General features: G+C 24.9%; 2 protein-coding genes across 2 annotated transcripts; both read right to left on the reverse strand.

Moving 5' to 3' along the window:
- LOC145844866 (uncharacterized) lies at positions 1–1,050 on the reverse strand. Its single transcript, XM_082952287.1, has 2 exons — positions 483–1,050; positions 1–5 (listed from the first exon to the last, which is right to left on the reverse strand). The coding sequence occupies exons 1-2, from the start codon at positions 1,048–1,050 to the stop codon at positions 1–3; spliced, it is 573 nt and encodes a 190-aa protein (XP_082808413.1).
- Positions 1,051–8,621: 7,571 nt separating this feature from the next.
- Positions 8,622–19,483, reverse strand: LOC145844145 (uncharacterized). Its single transcript, XM_082951507.1, has 11 exons — positions 19,262–19,483; positions 18,331–18,486; positions 17,855–17,991; positions 17,432–17,574; positions 16,789–16,947; positions 15,369–15,461; positions 13,830–13,916; positions 13,154–13,276; positions 11,197–11,313; positions 9,608–9,730; positions 8,622–9,298 (listed from the first exon to the last, which is right to left on the reverse strand). Exons 1-11 carry the CDS (start codon positions 19,462–19,464, stop codon positions 9,212–9,214), a joined length of 1,428 nt encoding a protein of 475 aa, XP_082807633.1. The 5' UTR covers positions 19,465–19,483; the 3' UTR covers positions 8,622–9,211.
- Positions 19,484–21,263: the final 1,780 nt, after the last annotated feature.

The raw sequence follows: 21,263 nt of genomic DNA on the forward strand, positions 1-21,263 counted from the left end.
TTACCCTGAAAAATATGCGATTTGTTAGTTTGAATCGGAAATTTTGAACAAAAAGTACAATATTTCAATAAGTAAAGTACTAGAAAAACTGGCTTGTATTTTGAAATTTAAGCGTTTATATGAGAGCCAGTGTTACTTTTTATAAAAAAAAATTCGGACCCCCTATGCCTTTAATCAATGTGTACTCGACAAGACTTAATAAAAAGGTAGCTTCACACTTGAAAACTTGTAATTTCTTGTGATTTCACATATTTCATACGTCCATTTATTTTCAACAACATCATAACAAATGTCACTATCTTGAATTACTACAATTTTATTTCCAAGTGCTATACTTTTGTTTACCGAAATATATATACAAAATGGTGACTCAAGAGCAACAAACTGTTTGCCAATGTTGTCAAAAACTTCACAAAATTGTCTTCCTTCACTAATAACGAATAGTTTATCTTTAACCACAGATAAACTCATTTTAAACTTACCATGGATCATATTGGGCATGGATGACCATTTATCAGCAAAAACATCATACGATTCCACTGTGCTCAAGATATTACGACCATTATCCATTCCACCAGAAACAATGATGTTTCCTTGAAATATTGCACAAGCTGCACAATATCTTGCTTCTTTCATTACAGCAACTTCTTTCCAATTGTTGCCTTTGTAATTTACTTGCGTTGTATCATACTGCAAACAAGAGTTAGTTATATCGTTCTTATAGCTCATTTCGTAGTAAAAACCTCCGAACAAAAATATTTTGCTCATAAATGCACAAGCACAGAATCTTTCACGGCTGTCAGGTATCTCAGCTATCTCAACCCACGTGTTAGTAGGAGGTGAATATTTTTCTACAGTCGTCATCCAATTGCCATCATCTTTATAACCACCAAAAACATAAACTTCTCCTTTTAAACAAACAGCTTCAAAACGCTTTCTCGCCTTTTTCATTGGAGAAAGAGCTTCTACTTTCTCCAAATCGCCCACCCAAACTTTGTTCACCTTGCTGACGACTTTCTTACTTTTCCTTTCAACACCACCGCAGGTCATTATGCTAAACATATCTTGGCTACAATACCTGTAGCCTAAATTGTTTGGTAAACGCTTTTCTTTGCAAAGTAGTACTTCCTTTAATATTTCAACGCACTTATGATGTCTAGTGAACGTCGACTTGAAACCTAAAAAATGTTTCAATACTTCTTCTGGAAGCAGTGTAAGACGAACTTTTGTTAGCAATTGTTTCGCAAACAACCTACGATCTTCAATTCCATGTTCTAACCAGGTAGTAGCTGCATTAAAAACTTCTACTTCTGAGTGAACATCTAGTTCAGAACTACTTAAAATTTCTGCGATAAGATTAAAATTTAAATGTAAAAAGTTTGGAGTTTCCACTAACATCGTGAAACAACGTTCTATATAAATCAAACATGACTTGGCCGCCTTAACTTTTTTAAAAACTTTAGCTAAACTGTAAAAATAAAGCACATTTTCAATAGCTATTTTGTCTTGGATGTATTCGCACATCTTCATACTTTCATTTTCATATAGCATAAGCTCGTCTATTTTTAAAGCTGTAACTAATTTGCCTTCCTTGATCTTCGTGCCATCTACCTACAAAACAAGGTATAAAACATGAAAGATTATTTCAAGTCTAACTTTATATTGTTAGAAAACTTTTGGAAAGTTTAAAGATTTTAACTGTAAACTCGTTTATTAAATATTTAAACTTTTATTTTAATCCGTAATTTAAAATGCTTTATGTCCGTTATATAAACTGTTTAACAAAAAAATTTTGTTTTCTAAACACGTGTTACTTTACTTTTCTTTTTACTTACCTTGTTTATCAAAACTTTTTAAATTTTTTTGAAAAATTTTTAAGGCATTTTTCTTTGACTCATCGATTAGCTTGGACATGACTGGAAGGTATTTACTTAAATTCTACTTAAAATATTAAATCTAAAACAGGTTAATTTAAAATTTACTGTATATAAAAACTTAATGATAATTTTTCTATCATTTTAAAACATATTAATCATAGCTTTATAATTTTTTGTTCAATTTCATCAAACTTGAGATCAATCTAGCTGTGATTTCCAGCTTAAAAACTCAAAAAAATTAATTTATTAATTGGTCGGTTAGCTACAGAAATCAAAAAAAAAAAGGCAACATGTTTATTCCCAAGTAGCGCGTACAACTTGTGCATTAATGCAGCAATACGGCCACTAAAGATTCGACTCGAATAAAAATTCTGACCGGCCCGCCGAGGTCAATATTACAAAACCTGAATAAAATTATGTATAATTTTTTTTCCAAAAAAAACGTAAAAGTAAGACTTTGAAAGCATTACCCTAAGCAAAAAGTTTTACTTTTAATTTGATATTATACAGTTCTACATCTTTGTAAATCTACCATATCTATGACAATCATAAACAATAGACGAGTCAAAAATGACATCTTTTACAGAAAAAATAATGATTCGTTTATATCAGTATTTAGAAAAGTATTTTTTTCTCAACAAGTTAATGACAACTTTTTTCAGTCTAAATGTTCAACTTAACATTTTAACAATGTTTAGGAAAAGTTTTAAAATGCGTTCGGGACCTAAAGCCGCAAATTTGGAAACTTTTAAAAAGGAAAGAAAAGTATAAAGGTTTTACTCAATTTTCCAATAAGGTTTAGTTATTAGATTTTGCATTCATGGTAAATTTGTTCAAGTATGTAAACGAACTGAGTACAAAACTAATGGGGGAAGGGTACTTTTGCTCATGAAATGTGTTCTGTAGTTAAGGTTAATGTTGAAGCTATTTTTTCCCGGTTTCAATAAGAATAATTTGACTTGCAACACTTGCATGTACAAACAATCAGCGATATGAACGGAAAAGTAAATTAACACCATAGTTTCAGCTGACAATGAGTTCGGTTTGACGATGAATTTCAGTAAAACTATACTTTAGTAGAAAAACTCAAATTTAAAAAAGTTTACAAAATATATGATACGTTTAATAAGTTAAAGTTTGTACCAAGTAATTTTTAGTAATTAAACTACTTAACTTATAAAATTATTATTAATTTTACCCAGGGTTTACAAACTTATGAATCTAAATCCTTAATAAATATTAATTTAAATGTTATACTTGAGAAACTTTAGTAAATTAAACGGATTTGAAATAGTAATCAACCGGATCCATAAAATTAGTATCGGGCCGGATCCTGTAGTTTACTAACTCGAAATTCTCCGGCCCGGCAAGGACTAATTTTTTCCTGATCCGGCCCGCCGATTAAAATCGTTGTCTACCCCTAACATAAACAGTATTAAACTATGTGCAGGAGTAATATAGTAGTAGTATTCTAGTAAATAAGTAGATCAATACAACATTTAAGATATAGGAGGCATTTTGAATTGTTTTTAAAAGGTCAATTTATACTATATCCAAAATAAAAAACTAAAACACTTCACTTTTTTTATTTCTGAACAAGAATAAAGTAGATAAGTACACTAAAAGGTATTAAACGTATAAAAATTTAAGTAATATTCTTTTAATTATGCATCACCTGGTACAACCTTAAACTAATAACTACTTGAACTTTAATAGAACTTAACAAATAAAAACATATCCTAACAACATCTGTCTCAGCAATAAAGAACTGAACTTACTGTCTCTTCAGTATGTCAACACAGCTTTTCTGATGGTAGTTGTAGCTACTGTACACAATCTAACACTTATATCTAGGGTTTTTCACGTATTTTCAATTTTTTCTCGGAATTTATAGGGATTTTCAGAACAATGAAAATTCATAGGGATGTCGTATTCCTGTACTCATCATAATCAAATTATACTTTATTTAATTACCATATTATAAATACTAGATGCTTTTTATATAGAATAAATTATCTCAAACTAAATAAAAAGCAATAAACACTATTACAGCAACACTATTTTATAAGTATAAGTTACTTTTATCAGGGTTGACAAATTTTTTAGATAAATTTCTTCCAAGTTTTTAAAAGTATAATTTTTTGGGTCTATTTCTGGTTTAAAGCTATGTTTAAGGTTAAAAACTGTGCCAATAAGTATAAAAACATTTAAAGATAATATTAATTAATAGTAAAGTAAAATCAATTTAAAATTTTACTACTTATTAAATTTTTAAAAATTGTTTAGAATTTAAGGTTTTTAAGTGATTTTTGTTTAAGATTCCAGGTTTTTTTTCAAAACTTCTCAAATTCCAGGTTTTTCAGCCTAAATTGTCAAAAAATTACCAAAAAATTCCAGATATTTTTGGTTTTTCCAGGATTCCAGATTTTACGGCAACCCTGTTATATAAACAATTTAAGATTAATTAAATTTAATAACAATTTAAGTTTAATTTAAAAATATTTAAAAATTAAAATAACGTGAGCTATAAAATTTAAAGAATTCTAAATCAATAAAGTAGTGTTTAAATAGTACTTTTTGTATATGAAACATTAAAAAACACTAATAAATTTCCCTGCAGCTTTTACTCAATAAAAAGGTCTGACTCTCAGTCTCTAGGTCTTACCAAAACAATCACAAAAATAGTTGTTACTAGAGAGAGTTAGTCATTATTGTGCTTGAATGCACAAATACAATATGGTCATTTTGTTTACTAAAACTAAGTATTCAATCTTCAAAGTATAAAATGCAGGTAAACGCAGCAGGTTCATTACATCAAAACCTAAAAATGGCGTAAATATAGCGGTTATAGATGTAATAATTTTTGAATTTAAATCGTTAAGCTTCTAGTTTTTTAAGAAACAAACTCATAAAAGTAGACGTTTAAAAGCAGCTAGATTTAATGGAACCTTATTTGTAACGGTGCTGCTTGGAAAGTTGTCAAAAAAGATTTTAAAAAATATATTGTACAAATGTAATAAATACTATAAAGTAGACTGAAAATAACTAATAGAGAATAAATTATCCAAAAAATAACAAGTTTTATAATCTCAATAACTTAAATTACATAAATCTCAAAAAAAAAAATTTTTTTTTATAAAAATGCAACAAACCTGAATTAGTTGACCTGAATTAAATTTTAGTTAAAATGGTTTGAAAGGTCTAAAAGTGTAGCATACCTGCTCCATACAGACTTCATCATATTTACTCATAAACTATGAGACGATTATTTTTTATATAAAATGTTATATTCTCATTAGAAATGCTACTGCAATGTTATAACATAAAATTTAAAACTATATACCTCTAGTTAGCATAACTAATTTTAATACATTTAAATAGTTTTTAATATAAAAGAAGAGTTCGATACAAAAATAGGTATTGGTATAGGATAAAAAATATATAACAGAAAAAAAACAAGTCTCCTCTTATACTATCAATACAGGAGTTCTAAAACATAGTATTGTAATTTTTACATATTTAATCACAATGAAAAGACAAAAAAATGCATAACAAGTAAGATAATAAAAAATCAAACAAAAATAATACCAAGATACTTTGTGTCAGCATGTAAATAACTGTTAGCTCTAAAAACTTTTGAACATTTTAAAGTTGTTCTTAGACTATTTGATCATCATAACAAGAGATAACTAATACTTTCAATTTAATAACTTTTTTTTTTTTTTCTGCTTAAGTGCATTTAAATTTATATAAAGTGTATTTTAATTTTAAAAACAAGAAGTCTGGTTTTATCCAACTATGTTCAACACTTGATTTTGCTTTCTAGTCACCATATAATTCAATGGCAGCCTGATTTTAGCTAACTGTGCAGTTAACTGTGAGTTTTTACTGAAATGGCCCAATATTTTTTTGCATATTATAAACTGAGATTATGCATGTTTATTTAACTATTTTGTGTTTTTTAATCACATATTTTTGTGTTTTCGAAAAAATAATAGGAACAAACGTTAAGTAAAATATAAATAAACCCATTGCCATTTGATTAAAAAAAGAACTTACTAGCCTGAGTTTATAAAAAAAAACATATCAAACTACTTTTACTCAATCTGAGTTTATAAAAACTTAAAAAACATCTAACAAACTAAGCTAGGCTGAATTAACCTGTGTGTAGAAACTTTTTTACATTTTGCCTGTTCTTAAACATACTTACTTTGTACATTCTGGCATGGATATTAAGTACATGATATATTTTCTATAAGTATTTCTAACTTAAATACTATATCGTAGGATTTTATTTCTCTATTAAAAAAGATAACTAAATCTACTTAAAGTACTTATTAAGAAGCATATAATTATTAGTAAACTGCATAACAAAATATAAGATGGGAGATTTTGTTATTGATCGTACGTAATCAACAGTTTAAAGTAATAATTTCAATCGATTCCAACACAATTTTTAATACATAATGTTTAAACTGGAACTTGGAAGTTTTATTAACATTTTAAGCAGTAAAAAATTTGAACAACCATGTAAGGTAATTTAAATTTATTTTCTTTACCTAAGTTTAGAGCTAGTGGATGATGATTTCTCAACAACTAAAGGTTCAATTTTGTCTGGTCTGGTTGACTACCTGAGGTCGAAATGTCACCCAAATTTTTACTAACAGTTTTACTGCAGTCGAGTTGATTGTTTAATATAGGGCAGTGTTTACCAAATTGGGCCAATTACAGATATTTAGGGGGTCATGAGCAGCAAAGGTTCCACAAGGGGGCCATGAGGTCAATATTTAAAACTTACACTATAAATTCTGGAGTTGATGATGAAGAGCAAAATTATATCGGTGTTTTATTTGAATTTTTATTTATAAGTATTAGATTGTTGAGCTCTACTAAATTTTCAACTTTCGATGTTATCAAAGCATTTTGAAACTTTTTTTGATATCATCTACACATTAATTTAGATTTTAGAACATTTGATTAAAAGAAAGCTTATACTATAAAAATATTGCAAAACTTTTAGGGTTCTTTAAATTTTTAAATAACCTGAGATTGCCTAAGTTTAAAAAAATTTTTTAAAGGTACAAGTTTGCTACAATTGGTGATCTACTAGATCCTAAATTATTCTAGTTTCTACTTTTAACACTATTTATAATTTTTATTTCTGTTGCAATTACTTTTATAATTGTTTTAGTTCTGCATGTTGAAAGTCTTATTTAATTATCATTAAAATCTAAATAAAAAATTTAGTTTAAGGCTAAAGTACAGTAGTATGCTGTTTGAGTTCACTTCGTACTATAAATACAGCTAGAAGTACGAACTCATCAAAAATTGCATATTAATAAATTGAATTAAAACATTTGCGTTCTAAAAATTATTTTATAAAGTGTAAATTTGAAAAGGAGTTCATTAAAAGTAAAAATTTCAGTTTCGCTTGCTTAGCAGTTGAACTATTATGTACTTCTTTATTCTGAAAAAGTATGCAGTGTTTTGAAAAGCTTAAATCATTGTGGACATACACTTATTATGAACTGTTTAATACCTTTTAATTATGAGGTAGTTGTCTTAAAAAAGTATATTTTGTGTTTATTGTTTTTTATTTATATAAATATTTTAGAAATTTTTTATTAGTTATTTTTGGTAAAATTTTTAAGGTGTCGAATGAAAAATTCCTCTTAAATTTTAATTTAATAACATTTGTTGTAAAATAATGTTTAAATATGTTTCAAAAATAAATATTTTTAAAGTCTGAAGTTAGCATTTTATAACTAAATTATAAACTAATTTAGTGGCTGAAATACTTTAAATTTTTGATTACTTGAAATTGTTGTACAATATATAATAAAAGAAGAACATTTGGTCTTTAAAGATAATAAATTACACAATCAAAGATTAAAATTAATAAAGTTTGTTTTATTTACTTATAAAGCATTTAGCATTTTAATTTAGAAAATTAACTTATTTTAATAAGTTTTTCCCTTATAAAATTAATTTTCCAATTTGTCAGTTAGTTGTGTTATAACGTTATTGAGCTGTTAAAAAAATGTAAGTTTTCTCATGTAATTAACTTTTTTTCAGTAAAATAAAGAGTTATTAAAAGATGACACTTGTTAAAACTAGTTCAAAAATTATTTATTTTTAAAATTTAATTTTAGCTTTTTATATAATGAATATACTTTACAAACTTTTACTTACCAAAATAGAATAAAGTAACAAAAACGTATTTTGTCAACTTCAATCGAACCAAATTTACTTAACAATAAAAAAAATTTTTGTTCTGCTTAAAACATTCATTTTTACTTGTTTGTAGCACACATGTACATACAAACTAGTATACACTGAAATAATAAAAACTTTAACGTAAAAATTTTAAAATTGAAAATTGTTAGGTACTTAAATTCTTTTTATTTGCAAATAGTAATGATAAATAAAGCACTAGTTAAAACGTGTTATTAAAAAATTTTGAGCCTATATTCGTAAATAGTGTACTACTATAATATATGTATTTTAGTATAATTAAATTAAATTTATAACTGTAAAAAGCACAACATCAAGAAAATAAAATTAAAAAAGGTTGTATTCAAAGTATTATACGTTTTATATGGTTTTATATAAAACTGTTGCAATTTCTTGTTATTTTTCTGAGAAAGGTATTAGTTTTTAACTAACTAACTTTTACGGACATATGTTAGAGTGAAAATACAATAGTGATAAAATACAACATGTTTACATCAGTTTATTGTACACATCTATGCATTTACAAAAAACGAATAAACTTAAAAACAACGTTCAAACGAGTACTGTTTAAGTTGGCACAAAACTAAATTAAAGATAAAAATTGCTTTAGTTAGAAAAAAACTATGCTGTTTTGGATATAGTTTAAATAAAGTTAATAACAGCCTGAGTAACGTTGGTATTTTCATAACACTGATGTATTAAAAGTCTCATAAGTTTTGTGTTATACTTTTTTAACAAGAATAAATCTTAACCATGTCAATATTAATAACTGATGGTTTTTATTACTAAGTTAAGAAAAGTAAACATGTTTAAGCTATAAAAATGAAACAGAAGTATTTTTATTAGGTTTTATTTTATTGTAAAATTTTGAAAAAATACTTTTAAAAAATATTAATTTAATCTTTTTTTTTTGAGTACAAATTAAATAAAAAGAAATATTTTGTTTTTACCTGAAATCATCCAACTAAAAGTATCTTACTTAAACTAAAACTCCACTCAATATTTTTTTTTATTTTAAACAGATTCACGCAAATATGCATTACATTTTTAAACTTAAATTATAGTTTTTCAAAATTATTTGATTGTTTTTCTGCTTTGAGTTATTTTTTTGCGGTTATTAGAATCCATTCAACTTTTTTCGAACAGAGATATTTTATTTTTTCTTCAATTTTTTCTTTTTCTTTGTTCTAAGTTATATAACATTTTAAATTTAACTTCTACTTTGCCTATACATTTTGTGCAATATATGTTTTTTATAACATTATGAGTCAAATTAACTTGAACTTTTTATTAGTTCTTTTACAAATTAAGTTCTTAACACAAAAATATTACTCCTTTATATTGAACATTAATTTCATTGCAAGTTAAATAAAATAGATTACAAGAGTTTTATTATGTATACTTTATGTAATGTTAACTGATTAAAACCTTTAACTTATTCAAACTTAACAGATACTTGAAAATTAAGTTTTTAAATTTTATGAACTTAAGCTTACTTCTAAAGAATGAACACTTGTTGATACCCAATCATAGTTTCCTAAGCTCCTGTACAAACTTTTAACCATTTCATTCGTCATGTTAGCAAATTCAATGTTCTTGTATCCACAGCTCTCAAATATCTACAAAAAAATTGTTACTACTCGTATTTTCTTTTTTCTCTTATGACTACCATGTTTCAAGATGACATAAACTTTGTGAAGCTACTGAGGAAACTTTACCTTCAGTGTGAAATAAACAACTAAAAGTTTAAATAGTTTTTAAACTAGAAATTGGATATCAGAAATAAATTCTTACAAGCAATTTAATTTCCTATCAGCCCGTGGCGTAGCGTGGTATTTTGGTCAGGGGGTGCGCAAGTTTTTTTCTCAAAAAATCCTCTAAATTAAAACTTTTGTAATTAGCTATAAAAAAAACGTTTTATAAGTAATTTAGTTGAAATAAATTTATTAAGTAAAATAAGTTCGTTAACTGTTTTAAAAAATATTTATATATTACGAAATTAAAGAATTAAATAAAAGTATAAATTTAATTAGAATTACTTATACTTGCAAAAATGTAAACTTACTAAATAAAAATTGTCTTTATTACTTATAGTAAACTTAATATCTTTAAGAATTTATATATTCAATAAAACGAAAGTATCTGTTTTATTTACGAAAAAAATATCAATCTCTTTAATATACAATACAACAGTGATAACAACACCTCATTGCACATAATTTTAATAAAGTTACACAGAAGTAAAAATAGACCAACTTTATAACTGTTATTACAGTTTATTACAACTTTGTAAAATAGTTAAAAGTATACTTTTTAAATTTAATTCATTTGATTGTATTTGTTTAAAATAAAAATCACAAACAAAGTTTATTTCTCATAGGCCGACATGCTTATCTTGTATGTTTACAAAAATAAAGTTCAGAAAACTAGGAGTAGTCTTAACAATATAGCATTAAAAAAAAATTTGTAAAATTGTTTAATTTTTCTTTAAGCGTGATGTATTTTTGTAAACTTTTTGTAGATAAATAATCTGCCATAAGGTTATACTACAGCGGTGCGCTATAAAAATTGCGTACTTTTTGAGTCTAAATTCTTATGAAGTTAATGAACTTATAAAATTTTTCCTTATGGAGTTTTTCATCAACATCGGTGCGTATTTGCAATTACGCACCGAATCAGTATATTGAGTATTAACATGTACTTTCCTAACTTGTCACTAATTGGTATTCAAAATTTCGTTTAACTTTTTGAATACTAGATAAACATAGTTGAAAAAAGGCAAATTAAGCAGAAAAAATGAACTATAAAGGATAAAGATGTTACATTCTTTTTTTTACATTTTTTTTTGGGTGGCATGCATGCGCCAGTGTCCCTCCCCACGCTACGCCCCTGCTATCAGCTTTAAAATTTATTACGTAAAAATGACCAAAAACATAGTACGCTCTTACGCAAAACATTTTTAACTATCAATGGAGATTTATTTTAATAAGAATATTTACTCAAAGTTACTTAACAACACTTTTGTTATCTCTTAAAGTTACTCATAAAGTGTAACAAAATGAAAAAAAGAAGTATAAATATAAACCTTTTCGTAACTTTCAGCAGAAATCATGAATCCAGTATTTTCATCCGTAGACAACTCAGAATAATTGGGACAACAATAATCAACAAGAACAAGCTTTCCTTGTGGTCTCAACCATCTCTATAATGTTTAAAATGGGTGAAAATTTTGTAGAAAAATAAACTATTATGCTGATTTACTTTACTTTTAGCTTTAAATTTTGTTATCGATGCTTTTGAATTAATTACGCTTATAATATGCTTAAAAAATAAGCAAGATTTATAACTAAAAACTTTACAAATAATCTATACGCATGAAGTAAATTAAGGTAATAAAATGTATATAAAAAATAAGATGTACTGCAAAATAGTAATAAATAAAAGAAACAAGACTAAACACAAATAAAAACGGAAATGTGATGTCATTGTTTAAACCTCAATTTCTTCTGCTTCCTTATTTTTCTTGCTAGATAGGTAAAAAAATAATTGTTTGTTTGCTACTAGCTTTTAAGTTACTTTAAAGATAATAATGTTATAAGATGACACAGAAATATTTTAAAGCGCGAGGTATTTTACATACAAATTTAAAGCAAACTAAATTCACAAACGACTACACTTAACTGTTATTATAAGTTTTATGTTCTTTACTTAGGGATCCTTAAAATACTGATTGACATGCTTGATAAAATTTAGTTGATTCAACTCAAAAATATAAGGCTTCTACATTTAGGGTTGATGTGAGTGTTAGGTTGAGCCTTAAAAATTTGAGTAAGAAAAAATAAAAAATGATTAACCTTAAATATAAATGACACTTACGATTAAACTTTACCCAGTTAAAACTTTAAGTCATATGTAATAATTCGGTTAAGTTTTGAAGCTACCAGTTTTTTTCAGTTTAAAAATATTCTAATACTTTTATCTGGATGCGTTTTGTTTATAATATTTTTGCAAGTTACAAGTAGTCTTATCAGTTTTTTAAGATTTTTTGTAACAGATTTAGATATCAAGCTTTAAATAGCTAAAATTAATACTCTATTTTTTGTTCTTAAATAAGTTATTTCATTAGTTCAAGATTATCATTTATAATTTGTTTGAAATTACTAACGTTTTAAATTAGCTTAAACAAAATAAATTATTGATTTTTATTTTTAGTGAAAACAAATGAATATATTTTTTTTAAACAATTATCTACTTAAAACACACATATAATGCAAAACTTTTATTGCATACTTTAATACAGTGGTCTTCACGGTAAGCTCTTGTGCACACTAGTGTGAACACAAATTCTTTTTCTAAAGAAGTTTATTAAGGAAAAAAACGAAATTTGTTTAGTCTTTTTCTGGCAGATGAAGCTTTTTAGAATTTAAAATAACATTTCATTACACTTACGTATATATTTGTACATTGAATGTAAAAAAGTACAGTGTTTCTTAAAAATAAAATAGTTTTTTAAGTTTAGTGTGCAACGAATTCTTATTTCAATAAGTTAATAAGCACAGCTTTTTTAAAAGGTTGAAGAATACTGCTCTAATCTGAAACACGTTAAATTTTTTAGAAACTCTGAAGAGCGGGTAACATTTTATGTGCATCGAAACGCCGTTAGTTGAATAAAGTACTTGTGTACATAAATTAGTTTCTTGACTTAACTTTATAAATTTTTACGTGATACTATTTCATTTTATTGTATTCTAGTCTAGTCATGAGTGTTTTAAAGTTTTACACAAGATTAAAATTGATAATTTTGTAAATCGAAAGAAGTTGTAATTATTAGTCTTACTTTAATTTTTATTTTTCATAAAACTAGAATAGTATATTGCTTTAAAATAGTCAATTTGAGTCTAACTAAATCTTTTTGTTTTGATTGAGATTATTTTTATAAATGTATGTACGTACAGTGCACATGGCATGTACAAAATAGTAAATCGTTACTTTACAAAAATTTACTTTTACGCAAGTTTGTTTTTCTTATAATTTTCACTTACCATTATTTTGGAAAGAATTTCTTTTTTTTCAGAGTTATGAAACAAAGCATCTTTAGTGAACACTACATCAAATGAACTCGAGTGAAAATCTACTGTTCTAACATCAGCGACTTTAAATTTCACCTTTATTTTTAAAACAAGTTTAGGTTTAAACTTAGAATAGAACCATCAGAATATTAAAAGCTACAGCTTTATGGTTTAGCATTCGTGTAACGTTTTGTAAGTCTGTTTCAGTTAAAATATGTACAGTATAAACTATACATGTTGAGTAGCGGTTTTTATGCTAAAAAAAAATAAAAATAAAGTTTTTAGCATTTACTGTAAAACTTAATGCTACGTAAAAATTTTGAATAAATTCATGTTAAATAAAATGAACAAAGTTCAAAGTCGTAGTTTAGTTTTTCGAATTTTATTTACTTAACAAAAGTATAATTTTAGAAGTAAGAACATATTATTCAACTATATCAAATTTATCTATAATTTGTTTGAAATTAAAGTTATTTTTATATTTATTCGTTTTAGTAAAAAAAGCGTTAGCCTGATCAAAAAAACAAGTTTTAATATTTGAATTTTTCAAGTTTAATTAAGTAAGTTTTATTATTATTTCTATCTCCTGTAAAATTAAATTATGTCGTTTAAATAACTGTATTTTATGAATTCAAAAACTTATCTAAACCTTTTCATATTTGTTAGAATGTCTTCTAATTGCAATATCTATTAGAAATTTTGACCAGTCAATTCCTTGGACAGAGCAACCAAAATTCTGAAGGTTAAAATTTTTCTAAGATGATATGTTTTTGAAGATAACTTTTAGAAATTAATAGTCAAATAAAAAACGTTGCTATAAGTAGAGTAAAAGTTAATTCAATTAATTATTTTTTTATTAAAGCTTGTTAATTTCGACTTATTTTCAAATGACAAAAAGGACTTATGAAAAGATCAAACAGATCAGTGGTCAGCTAAATGGTTTATATTAACTGTATTTCAACAAGTTTAGATTTATTATATTTATTTTCTACTTCGTACATTTGTAATACAAACCTATTTATGAAACGTTCAAACTTTTTTTTTGCAATTGTTACGTATACAATATTAGTCATCACTTACCCACGAGTCACATTATAAATTTGTAGCTCAGTTGGTATATCTATGTAGTCTTAAATAAATAGCTTAAAGTTAATTATTTAAGATAATAAATTAACCGTTTAAAACAATATAAATATTTCATTTATTATTCTTAAACTTTTTATGTATAAATAGCGTTAAAAATGTTTCAAACCTAGAATGGTGTTTACTTAAACACAATACAAAACTAAACACTTGTTTACCATAGTCATTTCGAAACATTTGTATTATGATGTTTTAGTAAGAAGGTTTTATAAAGAATTATACATAAACATACTCCTATACAGAAATAACATATAAAAAGTTAATAATATTCCTAAAATATATTTTCATAACTCAAACTTTTTTATAGAAATTTGATAAAAAGTTAATTTTTTAAAATATAGTTTTTATTGCTTAAAACATTTTTTTATCTTGTAGATTAAGGGCATTCACTAAAACTTTCTTGTAATTTAATTCTTTTAATTTCAATTTGAAAAGTGAAAATAAGTGTTTTTATCAACTGCTTAAAGTAAAGACAAGCTTCTACTAAAAGCTAAACTAAAATCTGTTTTAAACTGGTGTATTTTTTTTTCTGCTAGAAATTATTTTTGTAGTAGTTAACATATTTTTAAAAAGTACGTAAAAGAAGATATTTGTAGTTTCTTTAAATTATATTTTAGTTTCTACATGTTTTGCTAATTTGAAAAAAAAAAAATTGTTCTCCATCTTTACGAAAGAAATTTTATAAACATTTAATAATGAGTTTTAAACAATTTTCTTCTTAGTCATTTAATGAATAATGCTTAAAAGCTTTGGTTAAGATGCTCGAATTTTATTTTTTTATAAAAAAGCTTGCTACTTAATTTTAAAATATTTGTAAAAAAACGCCCATTATTAACATTAAATTTTACTTGACTTAATTGTTGTAAAATAAATTCACTGCAAAAGTAAAGCTAAAACTATTGAAAACTAAGATACTATTTTTTAAAGCAAAATCTTTAAACAATTTTGTAATTAAAATTTTAAAAACTAATTGCTTCGCAATTAAACTTTAAGTAACTCATCGTAATTTAGAAAATTTATAATTTTCTTTTATACTAAAACCTACTTGGTTAAGTGCAATGGAATTTCCCCCTATGCCACAGCCAATATCAAGAACATGAGAGCTTTGGTTAATTCCTTGTATGACTTCAGCTATTTTCTGTTAAATTATGTATAGTCGAAATAAATTATTGTTAAATCTATTTGTTTGTGGTTTACTTTTTATTAACATTAAAAATAATGTTACTAAAATAAATGCTTAGAAATTTAGTAACTTTTTGTAATATGTAATGAAGAATCACAGCTTTTAAAAAAGGTAATAAAGTTATTACTTTTTAATTATATAAAATTTAAATTGGAACAATTAATTATGAAAACACAAGCTAAAACATAGTTTTAGTAAAATAAGTTTCTTTAAGTAACTGTATTAAATAAACTTTTACGTGTTAAAGTTTTTTTTAAATAATTATACATACATACCGTTTAATAACAACCTAAAGATAATGAAGTAATTTAAATATGTTTATGTATTGATATGTAAGTTTTTGTTTTTTAATTTCAAAAACGTACCTTAAAAATTTTAATTCATGTACAATTTTTACAAATTGAGCTAATGATATTTACACAACATTTGCAAAAAATAACCACTAAACTGGTCTTTAGCACTTATCGAAATTTGATTGTTATGGTTTTTATTACATTGTTTTATACGTGGTTTGTACGTGGTTTTAGTTGACTAAAATTAAACTGCTGCAAAACATATGATAAAATTTGTAGCTCCTATAAAACCGATCAAACCAAAGAATATAATTTTGAAGTATTATTACCGTTTGAATTTAAGCACAAACCAATCATAGAAATGTCTTCATTTGACAAAAAAAAAGATTTGAGCCAAAAAGGTGCTTTAGGGCTTAATTATAGACTTCTCAACATTATGAATAAATAAAATTAATATATTTTAGTTTTTAAAGACATTTGAAAGGTTTTAATTTAATATTTTTCCTTAAACTTAAAAGTTAATTTTTGTAAACAAAACCAAACAACTTTTAACTTAATGATTTAAGCTCAAGTAAGTTTTGTTTTAATTTAAAAATATTAATAAGTATAAATGTTAAGCGTTATATATAACATTATTTGACATGTAGATTAAGGAAACAATTAACTTTATTTATGCACGTTTTATAACTAGCCTATTTTAAATAAGCACGTTTCAAACTTGTTCATTTAACACAGTTGTTTAAACGTACACATTTCTTACGAGCAAATTTATGTTTATAATTAAAAATTAAAATTATCTATGGTTTTGTTTTAAACTGTAGAGTCAACTTAAAAGTTTAATGAGAATTAGAAATGAAAGAAAAAAACACTAGAGTTTAAAAGATGCAAGTTTGAAATGTAAATCTTAGAAGACATAAAAGTTAAAAATGTTTTAGAATAAAATGTGTAGGTTTAAACTAAAAATACATAATTATCAAAAAACTATTAACTTTGTTGATAACATCAGAACCACTGTCAATGTTGTTTTCTCCATATATTTCCTCATAAAAAGATATTTGTCCCATACCTGGTTCGAATGTGTTTAACTCTTGATCCTGATTGGTTCTTGATTGCAGAAGCCAGCAGATTTGATTTTGGTTGTTCTTAAACTTAAATTAAGGAAATAAATCATTTTTTTCCAAAAATGTACAATTAAATTGATAATAAATTTTTTTTACTATTTTATAGCTAACAACGTATAAAATTAAGTTTTCATTAACTTTTTTACTTCATATAAAATAATTCATTTCAATGTTTATAATTTTGAAAAACAAATGATTAAGTTGAACCGGTCTGATAATAAATGATACAAATATTTTTTTTTTAATATTTGTTGCTGTAAATAAACTAACAAAGATATATATACATATCATACATGTTTCTGACTATCTGATCATGTTAACACTTTAATTAAAAGAAAAATAAATATTTGATTGAAAATAAGGTTTTTGTTTACTATCAAAAAAAAAATCACACTTTATCAAACTAAGCTTTTAATCGACTAAGTTTTTATTACCATTCTGTCGTTTATTATTAAATTTGAGAAAAGTAAAACTAGACTGATAGTTTTGGATAAATGTATAAACAATGAACCTTGATATAAGTTCCAATAGGTTTAGACCACAGAATTTTGAACCTACAGTTTTCGTTTTCTAGTGAAGTCGGCAAAGTAAGCAAGTTGTCATACTGAAGTTTACTACGATAAAATGTTGGATTATCTGATCGTTTAGCATTTCCTAAAAATATGCGAACAATAAAATGAAAGTCTTTTCCAATTATAATAATACATGAAGTTTAAGAAAAACATATAAAGAAAACATTTTTTTTTTTAAACTTAGGTTATTCATAATTTGTCTTAAAATTATCTTATTAAGTTTTAAAAAAACATTAACTAGCGTGTGCGTGTAAAAATAAAGTTAGCTGTATCTTTTTATCATATATTAAACTGTTTTAGTTAAAAATAAAACTGTTTTAGTTAGAAATAAATTTTATTTCTGTTTATTAAAAGTATCTAACCTGACTGTCTATTGCATGATTCCCTGACAAAGAAGTGTCCTTCAGGAACCAGCCAGGTTAGTATTCGAGAAGTCAACAAACTTATGTCCTCATCACTCAAGTACATGAAGAGCCAGTTGATGAATATTATGTCAAAACTGTTTTTGGGAAATTTCTTAGAGAAAAATATTTTCTTTTATAACTAGTTTAGTTTTGTACGATGTGTTTAAGGAAAATCTTTACATTTAATGAGAATAACTTTACTTTTTTTTAAGTAGACTTACCTTATATTCAACTGTTTATTTAAACAATTTTATGCAGTTCTAAGTGAAATTTAACACTATTATAGTTTTTTCTAATAGTTTACATGGATTAAATTTTAACTAAGCGTTTTTTTTTTAATTGATAACACATTATTGAAAACTATTTTGTAATTTAATAAAAAGTTTTATTAGTGAGATAATTTTTACAATATAGTATGTTTAGTGATAAGATACCTTTCTTCTGGAAAGCTTAAGTTCATAACATCATCACATATCAGTGTAAGATTTTCAAAGTTTTGGTTATTTTCCTTGTTCTTTTGTATAAAACTTTTCATAAAATCAACTGCTACGACTTTTTTTGCCTGACTACAAAACTTTTTTGTGTATCGTCTGCAAAAATATTACTAAAAATAAATGTTTACGTTTAACTTTGTCATTAAAATGAACATTTATTAGACATGTTTAAACAAATCTATATCATTAGATGCCCTAAGAGTATTAAAAATTAACCTTGTACATTAACTTTTATCATTTTTACTTAAGCACTATATCTTATAAAATTATCTATTTTATATTTTTTTTAAATGCGACGCACTATTTAATAATATTTTAACATTTTTGTTAAGATATACGGAGACATATTTGAAATAAAAAAACATTGCAAATTTATCTTAAATTGTATTCTAAATTATAAATCGGCAAACTTCGGCCCTCCATCAAAAATATCTTGCTCACGACGTGCTTTTTAGATAATAAATAACTTATGTAGATAAAGCAAGTTTTAGTTATATACATATATATTGAAAAAATGCAAACTTGCTTTTTTTATGCTTGCAAATCAGCCGTTCTGATAAATTTGTGTTTATAAAATTGTTTAATTGCTCTTATAACAAAATTTAAAGTAAAGTTTTAAAGGCACTAAGACCAGCAAAAGTTTTTTTGTAAACTTGGCCCGTTTCTAAAAAAAAAAGCTGCCGACCCCTGTTCTAAATAGTATATCTAATAATCGATTACTAATTAATAACAAGTTCTACCGGTGGTATATAACTCGATGAATTGTATAAAGATAGTTTAAAAATTTAAGCTTGGTTTTCTTTACTGTGTTCAATAAACTAACTAGCTTTGTGTCGGTTTAAAGTGCTTTTATAAAATATTCTTAACATACCCGATTCCAGCGCCTAACTCAAGAACATTACAGTTGCGAACTGAAGGAATGACAGATAAAATTTCGTTCATTTCAAACTCGCTCATTTCTGATGCGTTCGAGTCAAGCATCATTTCGGTGAGGTCGGCATTAGAGGAATGTTCCTTCCAGTATTCAGTCATCAGGACTTTCGTTTCTTTTTTGTTTGAAGTTTTTGAGTTCATATCGTATTGTTAATGTACTTTCACTGTTGAAAATTCACTTATAAACTTTATTCAATAATAGAACTTGGCCTCTTAATTAGTGCTTTAACTTTTTTTTTGTACATAATGCGCACTTGAAAGAACAAAAAGTCTACTACAACTTTACCTAGTTTAGTTTAAAACTTAAAGTTAATAAAGAACACTGTTATGCATAAAATAATACGACGACGCAAAAAATATAAAGGATCATAATGAAACAAACATAACGGAAAAACTGAAAATAATTACGACTATGAATAGCAGCCAAACTAACAAACCTTTAATAAAATTTACGATTAAAAACTAACTAATTTTATGTGAATTAAAAAAAAACAATTTGTGTATACTCTACTCGAATTTAAAATATTTTCTTCAATAGTTTTTTTTAAAACAAGTACATTTAATTTGTAAAGTAAAAACCAAGGTTTTTTAATTTAATCACTTTAAGAAACTTAACAGTTTGAAATGTAAGAGATTTTTTGAAGGTTTTAAAAAACTGAATGTAGTTTTAAAAAAGTTTAAGCTATAGTTTAAGCTTAAGTTCATTTTACATAGTGTATTGTACATATTAGTCATGTGAAAAAATTCATGCTAAGTTTATTAACATAATACATAAAAATATACTCGTGTCGATAAATATATATTTAAACAAGAATTAAAACTCTAAAGATAGTATTACAAATATGTATTAGATTACTAGAATAAAGGAAACTAAAAGGAAATAAACAATTACGTAGAAGATAAAAGTTAGATAATAAACACAGTTACTCTTATTTTTTTTAACTAATCTAATGCAAAGTAGACGCTAACTAAAAAATAAAAACTTACATTGAAAAAATATTTTAAGTATTTTAGCTGTTTCATGTATTTGTACAAATATTGTTTTCAAACATGAAACTTTAGTACTAATTTTAATCTAAAAATATTGCTACTTGATTTTTCTTCTTATTTTAAATTTAGCTTTTTTTTGTGTTTTGTAACCTATTTCTAACTATACCTTATTTCTAAACTCATTAAAATATATTTCTGATTTTAAAAGCTGGTTTTAAAACTTACATTAACTAAATCAACTTTCTTTTTTTTACCGCTTTTTAAGTTAACATGTAACGCTTATCTAAAAAACTGTACACTTACCTACATTTTTATTCTAACTATTAAAAAAAATATTTATTTAAACCATAAGTTTGTTTATTTAAACAAAAAAAAATGTTTAAATTGATTTATCACTCGTTTTACTTTACCAGAAACGAATTTTGCTTGCAATTTAGTAGGAGTAAATTTTTCATTAATTTAAAGGACTGTAAATTTCCAACTGTAGTACAGCTTGAAGATTTTTATGAAAACTTTATGAATACCATAAAATTTAAAAGTTTGGTAAACAACAAACAGAAATGGTATTAAGTTTGTTAAAACAAAAGATTTTTTACAGCTTACATCTATATCTTGTATGGACTAAAATGAGTAAATTTTTAAAAGAACAATATTTTTTGATATTGTTAGCTTGACTAAAAAAAGTAGTTTAATCAAAAATTGTTATTATTTTATATCAAAAAATTGATAGAGTATGTCATTTAAAACTAATAACATTAAATACTATTAATACTCCCTCAGCAGTATAAACAAAAATTATTTGACATATATTTGCAAAATTTAAAACAATAATATTAGCAAAAACATTCTACTTACTACAAACTATTTTACACAAATGTTGTACTAAAACAAGTATTTAAAATTTGTTTATATTAAACATAACTTTCTAGCAGTATTTAATAAACTGAAAC

Source organism: Thalia democratica, chromosome 9 (genome assembly GCF_965202585.1).
Source record: "Thalia democratica chromosome 9, ktThaDemo2.hap1.1, whole genome shotgun sequence".
Lineage (NCBI taxonomy): Eukaryota > Metazoa > Chordata > Thaliacea > Salpida > Salpidae > Thalia > Thalia democratica.

What these genes read in the sequence shown, in the direction of transcription:
- LOC145844145 (XM_082951507.1), bottom strand. Translation starts at nt 19,464, where the DNA reads ATGAACTCAAAAACTTCAAACAAAAAAGAAACGAAAGTCCTGATGACT. An exon ending in CTATTGGAACTTATATCAAG is followed by an intron (nt 16,948 to 17,431) that starts GTTCATTGTTTA and finishes CCTTAATTTAAG; the next exon opens with TTTAAGAACAACCAAAATCA. An exon ending in ATTCCATTGCACTTAACCAA is followed by an intron (nt 13,917 to 15,368) that starts GTAGGTTTTAGT and finishes TTTAACCTTCAG; the next exon opens with AATTTTGGTTGCTCTGTCCA.
- LOC145844866 (XM_082952287.1), bottom strand. Translation starts at nt 1,050, where the DNA reads ATGACCTGCGGTGGTGTTGAAAGGAAAAGTAAGAAAGTCGTCAGCAAG.